Here is a 7,422-nt window from a genome sequence, read left to right as displayed (position 1 = left end):
TAGCCTACTATGCATTGTAACTCCGCCAATAGCACTTAATTCACCTGGTGGGCCAGAAGAAGAAGAAGACGACGACGAGGAAGGATCAAAATACGAGGGTAATATAGGTTTTAGGTAGATAGGTTATAGCTGCATCGCTCGCGGCTCGTCATATATTTAACGTTAATCCGCGATTTCACCGAGCGTTTCCCTGACGCTGCTTCATTAACACCGCCGCTGTTTGACTCGGGGGCCGGGGCAGACGCACGTAGTAACAGTCACGTGTTTTCATACCGACGAGCTAACGTGTCCAGGTTATAACCCTGTTGTCAATAAACACACGTGGACTGAAGCTAAATTGTCCACTGTCCACTGCAGCATGTGAATGCAATGAAAATAATAAAATCTGAGCCAACCAGCTGTTAAAATGTTGTCCAGGTTAATGTTTTGGCCATCAAAGGCCGTTCATTTCAAGATTTCAACTGTGATCGGGCTTTAAACAGGTGGCTGACCTGTTCAGATGGGTGTAACTGCTACTGGTCTAATAATGTGAAATAGCATTTAATTTTACATGTATGCAATGCCATTTAAATGTAATTATAGATAATAATAATAATAATAATAAATACTGTGTAGTGTTGTAAATAGTCAACGGGAAGGATTCTAGTAAGATATAAGCCATGAGCACTACACAGCCAGAAAAAAACCTAGGCAGGACAAGTAAAAATATTGGGGCAAGTAGATTTGAGAAGTCAGGCAAGTAGAAAAAAACCTTAACGTTGAACCCTGCATGTGTTGAGCTGCTGCCGCTTAAGGTTAGACGGTACTGTACATAGAGCGCTTCTGCTCGTTAGTAATAAATTCTAATGTTGGATGTTCACTCCTTCACACAGATGAGTATAGAAAAATATTTTCAACGGCCGAAAAGGGCTCGACTTGGAGAGGAGGTAGGCCTACATATACTGTAGGCCTAGGTGCGACCTGTTCAGCAGCAGCAGGAGGAGGAGGAGGAGGTTGACTGACTGTGGCAGGACACCTCTGCCTCTGTTTCACTTCATGTTGCTGGTAAATAATATGGTTGTAGTAGTAGGCTAAAGTTAAATTATTTAGTATTCACTAATTAAAGGGGCAGAGCTTTAAGAGACATTTTAGCTTTTATATTTTATAAGATATATTTTTTGTAAGAACCACAATTAATAAATATATTTCAGTGAATCACTAATTGTTCAAATCTGTATATAAATATGTACATAAAATGTTGTAATTATATTCCAACTCCGCGTTCTTCTTGGTCATCGCCGCTGCCGCCGATGACCAATATATACATACATCTATAAATACATATATATATATATATATATATATATATATATACACACACACACACACACACACACACACACACACATCGTCGTCGTTCACTCGAAACGAGTATGATTGTCCTCCTGTTGGTGGGATTGCCTTCTATACTAATATATATATATATATATATAAAAAAGTTGGCACAGGGGCATTTTTACCACTGTGTTACGTGGCCTTTCCTTTTAACAACACTCAGTTAACGTTTGGGAACGAGGAGACCAATTTTCGAAGCTTTTCAGGTGGAATTTTTTCCCATTCTTGCGTGATGTACAGTTTAAGTTGTTCAACAGTCCGGGTCTCTGTTGTGGTATTTTAGGTTTCATATTGCGCCACACATTTTCAATGGGAGACAGGTCTGGACTACAGGAAGGCCAGTCTAGTACCCACACTCTTTTACTATGAAGCTCTAATGCTCCAAAAAAGTGTTTGATGAGCATTCCCCAACTTTCTCAGTCTTTTTTGCTACTTGTGCCAGCTTTTTGAAACTAATGCAGCCATCAAATTCCAAATGAGCTAATATTTGCAAAAAATAACAGTTTGATAGTTTGAATGTTAAGTATCTTGTCTTTGCAGTCTATTCAATTGAATATAGGTTGAAAATGATTTGCAAATCATTGTATTCTGTTTTTATTTACGCTTTACACAACGTGCCAACTTCACTGGCTTTGTATATATATACTGTGTGTGTGTGTGTGTGTGTGTGTGTGTATATATATATATATACATATACACACACACACACACACACACACACACATAGATACATATAATATATATATATATATATATATATATATATATACACACATATTCGCACACACAGTATACATACATGCACACATCCATCCATCCATTTTCTACCGCTTGTCCCTTATGCACAATTACATTTGTTTAGGAAGTTGGCACAAAAGCTACTGCAATGCTTTGCTTTCGACCAGAAAAGGACCAAAGAGTTTGCTCTGTAATATGTAGTACTGACACCTACATGACTGCAATTGAACATTTAATTTGTCGCCTGGCGACAGATTAAATACATGTTTGTTTAAATGTAGTTACTTTTTATACACCCAAAAGAACTACAATGACGTGTTGAACTAAAAATTAATTTGTTGGGATATTGTATCAATCAACTTATAATTTTTTGAGCCTTAAGTAATTGTCAATATTGATCTAATACGATATCAGTATGTATCATACAAACTTAGGTAGGTATGAAAAATACTAACCTACTGGAATGCATTTACGCGATTTTTAATTTAAAAAAAGTTGGAGTGGTATTCTTTTTTGGCGACAACTTGTGGCCACTACATTTTATTAAATTAAGCTCAAGACGCAGTAAGTTGAAATGATGCGGACACATTTGTTACTGGATACTATATCTGTAAATAATATGGAACTATAATTATTTGATACTTGTTTATAGTGATAAATATCACTTTTAAACTGCAATAATGTTCAATCAAGGCCACTTACTATATATGTCTAGCTTGTGTGCTTAGCTGTTGTGTAGCTGCTAGGTCCTACCAAAGTATAGCCTACCATGTTTACCTTTTGTAAATGACTTCACTAAAATACAAAAAAGACCAACTTTGTGTGCTTAATAGAGGACATTTAGATGTTAACTGTCCAGCTTTGCACAAGTAAACACGCTGCAGGACTGCTTGCTCAGACTTATATGGGATACTTTGCTGATATTGAATATAAATATTGGATCGGTACACCCCTACTATCGAGGGTTGAATAAATATCTTGATACATTCTAAACGTATTTGAAGTGCTAATGTAAGGTTGTAGAAGACTGCAATGTATCCCATTGGACAATTTCATGCACTCTGAATTCCAAAAGCCCGATTCAGGATGTGGTTGCTCTACTTAAAAAAGGTAAGAAATGAACAAGAGTGTTCCAATTGTACTAGAGATTTGTTTTGGAATGTTGCCTACCTCTTAGTGAAGTCCTTAAAGCAGAGCCGTAGCTTATTGTGGTGTCTGTACAGTTTGGGGTCGCTAGGGATTTCAGACAGGAACACCTGGGCAACCTCCAACGGCCCCTGAACACAACATTTCAAAGGCACTTGGAATGTTGTTGTCTTCTGAGCATGTCGGGACTAACATGAGGTGCGTTCAATGTTCACCTGGTTGACAGTAGTGCCCACTGAGCCCTGCAGGACCATCTGCAACATCTTGGCATCAGAAGGATCCTGGTGTGTGGCGAACGCAAGCTCCTGCGTCTTCTTCTGCATGTCCTCGATGGCCACCTCGATGGGCGTAGAAATAATCTGGAAAGGGACATAAAGAGTCCTAATACTGCAGACACACAGTGAAGCGCCTTCTTCTATCGGGCTCATTCACCTCCTCCTTGTGGATGATGTTGATGCGCGTCTTGATGTAAGGGAAGGCATGAGACGTGGTCAGGATGGTCTTGCGCTTGAACTGCTCATGCAGGTCGCCATGTGCTCGGCCATCCAGCGTGAAGGGCGTGCAGTAGACAAAACGACGCAGGTTGTAGTTCTTGTCAAAGTACGTGATGCGGTCCTTCATCTCGTAGGTGTCAAAGTACGGCTCCACGTACGTGATCTGAACAAAGGCCTGGAAGGAGAAAGAGGACTTAATGTATGTTCATGGTCGCTTTTCTGGTCGGATGAAGCGCGGTCTTGTCCCGACCTTATTTGGGTCAAGCTTGCACTTGTCTACTGGGTTGGAGTCCTTGATGACTTCCACCTGATCTTCACCAAACTGATCCCCATAGAAACCCTGTTAAAAAGCGCAAAGCAACATTGAATGGAACCACTTCAAATAAAATGTGTCTTTTAATGCAATCAAACAAAAATGGATTTGCAAACAAAAATAAAGGATTTAAAATAATCTATATTTTTTGGGTCACAAATCGGGTTTTTTTGTCACCTATCGTTTTTTACAAATTGTTTTTTTTGGTTACAAATAGTTTTTAATTTTGGTGACAAATTGTTTTTTTTATTTTGGTGTCGAATGATTTTGACCACATCGTTTTCGTGTTTACAAATTGTTTTTTTTTGGTTGGAAATAGGGTTTCCCCTACATGTAATAGATTGTGGCGTCCTGCCGCGGCAAAATAAAAGTCACCACACCTTAAAAATTATTTTTTTAACTTAAAAACAATGTAGGTAACATTGTATGAATGGATATATACTATAAAGTCCATTATTTACATACTATTGGCCATTGTAAATTTGAAAAAAATCTCAAATATCATTAAAATGTTTGAAAAACATGCATCTGAATAAGGGGTACAGCAGGTCGCGCACCTGATTGACCCTGAAACGGACTTGGCACTCGACAAAAGTAAGGAGAGAAAGTTTAAAGAGAAAAGTATTTCAAGTTAATTAATTAATTTCTTGTTCCAGCCTGTGAAAACCACCATCATTTTGACACTGCTACCGACAGTATTGTCTAACTTTACGCCCTGTGTGTCTCCGAACCTCCATCTGTGTGTGGAGTTTGCATGATCTCCATGTGCGTGTGTGGGTTTTCTGCGGGTACTCGGGCTTCCTCCAATACTCCAAAAAGATGTATGTTAGTTTAATTGGAGACTCGAAATTGTCTGGAGGTATGAACTTGATTGTTATTAATTTAACGTGATTCCTACATATATGCGCAATTCATGTGTATATGTGCACTTTCCTTTGTGTGCTTAGTTTTACTGTAACTTCATTGACTGTTTACATATTTGGCAAACTAAATTCCAACATTCAGGGAGGGCAGAATAAAGTGCAGTCTGTGTTACATTTTAAAATAAAACAGCAATTTAAAAAAAAGCTAAACAATACAATATAAGAAAACATATATGTTAATACTAATAACAGATTTGTTTCTAATATATATGTATTTTTTTTTTTTTAGCTTTTTAAGGAAAATATATGCATCAACAACAGTTATGCAAATGTTACAATAATGTCATATTGACCACGCCCCCATTACCAAACCTTTTTTGGGGGGATTACAAATAATTTTTTGTTTACAAATTGTTCTTTGTCCGCAAACCTTTTTTTACATTACAAATTGTTTTTAGAAATCTATTTTTCTTTTGGTCGCAAAACATTTTTTGCGAACTAATCATTCTATTGTTTACAAATCGTTTTTTCGGTTACAAATTGGTTGCAAAGAGTTTTAGGATACAAATCTTTTTTGGGGGGTTAAACTTCAAACTTGTGGGCTTCTCTGAAAAATGTGTCAGAAGCATTTATAATGATCAGTATTGCCCCTCTAGTCTGTTGAGGGCTAAAGTTGTCAGAAGTCACGCCATCATTTGAGGCTGACCAATAAAAAGGCTCCTAACATATTGTTCAGCGGAGGCCCCACCCACAAGATTGAATTTGAGTCATAACCAAAAAAAAAATGGACTTGTAACCTTTTGTAAACTTTTTATAGGCCTGTCAAAACAATTAAAATATTTAATCGAATTTTGTTCATTGTTGACACATTTGTCTCTAAAGAATAGAGGAAGGCAGCATGGCAGAGTAGCGGTTAGCATGTCTACCTCATGGTGCTTCATATTCCAAATATATTTGTTTGCCTTATTTAGCTTGATGAAGAGGTTAAAAGATTTGGGAAAAAAACACCTTTCAATATGATGCTGTTCCGTCCTATTTCCTATTCCGTCATACTCACCTCCAGCCTGTGAGAGATTTCCGCCAACTTGGTGATGGCTGGTTCTTTGTACACAAACTCCTGCTCATCTAAGTCACCAAATTTGGAGCCGTAAAAACCAACCCTAAAGTACGTTCCAAACATCCGCTTTCCGTCCTGCAGACAAGGAAAAAGTGTACAAAACACGATTACTGTTTTGATTCGGAAAAAGCAGAGGTTTTCTCAATGCAGACCACATTAAGGAAATAAATCAAATTAAAATTGGTACAGTAATAAACAAGAATATGTTAGATGTTTCATCTAAAGCAGTGGTCCCCAACCTTTTTGTAGCTGCGGACCGGTCAACGCTTGAAAATTTGTCCCACGGATCGGGGGAGGAGGGGGTAATTTTTTTTTTGTCATAAAAAAAATACAACCATGTGTGCTTACGGGCTGTATCCCTGCAGACTGTATTGATCTATATTGATATATAATGTAGGAACCTGAAATATTAACAACAGAAAGAAACAACCCTTTTGTGCGAATGAGTGTAAATGGGGGAGGGAGGTTTTTTGGGTTGGTGCACTAATTGTAAGTGTATCTTGTGTTTTTTATGTTGATTTAATAAAAATAAAAAAAATCTAAATATTTTTTATTCATTTCTTGTGCGGCCCGGTACCAATCGATCCACGGAACGGTACCGGGCCGCAGCCCGGTGGTTGGGGACCACAGATCTGGTCTGCCACATCATTTTATGTTTATGGAAATAATACACACACACACACACACACACGCACACGCACATATATATATATATATATTTTGCTAAATGTAATTCTTTCAATTTTGTAAAAAAAATATATGTATACGATTGAATATTTTTTAACTGTATTATTATCTGATCATGCACCAAGATATTAAAAATTTTTCATCATCACAAAATAAATACCTGCATTGGAGATGTTTGGAGCCTTGAGTATTGGCCTATGCCAATATTATTCTGATACGATATCAGCACAAATCATAGTACATACTTTAATTATTTTGTAGTGGAGAATGTTAGAAAAGGTTTAATCAAGTGAAATTAGTCAAACAGTAAACAATAGTAGGTATGAAAAACACCAACCCATTTATTAATAACCTTATGTATTTATTTTTATCTATATACATTTAGTCTTTTGGCACCATAATTCATAAAGGTAAGCTCATGTTCAGCTTTGCACAAGTAAATACGCTGCTGGACTGCTTGTCCCGGAGCTTTTTTTAGTATAATTTGCAAGCCAATATCAAATCGAGACACGCCTAACCTAAATATCTGCTTGTCACCTTGACTTATGATTTCCAAAGCAAGTTATCCATCAGTAAAATATAATAAATATGAGGCAATTTAAACATTTATATTCACAGTTACAAGCAGGACTCCATTGGCAACCATAACTGTGATGTGGCCCTAAATGAAAACTAGTTTGACACCCCTGA

The 7,422-nt window shown here is 37.2% G+C and overlaps 1 protein-coding gene across 14 annotated transcripts in view; it reads right to left on the bottom strand.

Moving 5' to 3' along the window:
- Nucleotides 1–7,422, bottom strand: part of dock7 (dedicator of cytokinesis 7) — a 92,834-nt gene that overhangs the window by 3,650 nt on the left and 81,762 nt on the right. For 9 of the 14 annotated variants that reach the window (XM_072914668.1, XM_072914670.1, XM_072914672.1 and 6 more), the window contains 5 exons: nucleotides 5,986–6,111; nucleotides 4,003–4,092; nucleotides 3,691–3,927; nucleotides 3,474–3,617; nucleotides 3,283–3,389 (listed from right to left, as the gene is read on the bottom strand). In XM_072914668.1, coding sequence (XP_072770769.1) covers nucleotides 3,283–3,389; nucleotides 3,474–3,617; nucleotides 3,691–3,927; nucleotides 4,003–4,092; nucleotides 5,986–6,111 — 704 coding nt within the window. Of the gene's footprint in view, nucleotides 1–3,282; nucleotides 3,390–3,473; nucleotides 3,618–3,690; nucleotides 3,928–4,002; nucleotides 4,093–5,985; nucleotides 6,121–7,422 lie in introns of all 14 variants that reach the window. The other 5 variants (XM_072914669.1, XM_072914671.1, XM_072914674.1 and 2 more) reach the window with 1 other exon arrangement.

The sequence above is a fragment of the Nerophis lumbriciformis genome, linkage group LG14, assembly GCF_033978685.3.
Source record: "Nerophis lumbriciformis linkage group LG14, RoL_Nlum_v2.1, whole genome shotgun sequence".
Lineage (NCBI taxonomy): Eukaryota > Metazoa > Chordata > Actinopteri > Syngnathiformes > Syngnathidae > Nerophis > Nerophis lumbriciformis.
The sequence above is the reverse complement of the archived record's forward strand: the minus strand, read 5'-3'. Positions and strand labels throughout refer to the sequence as shown.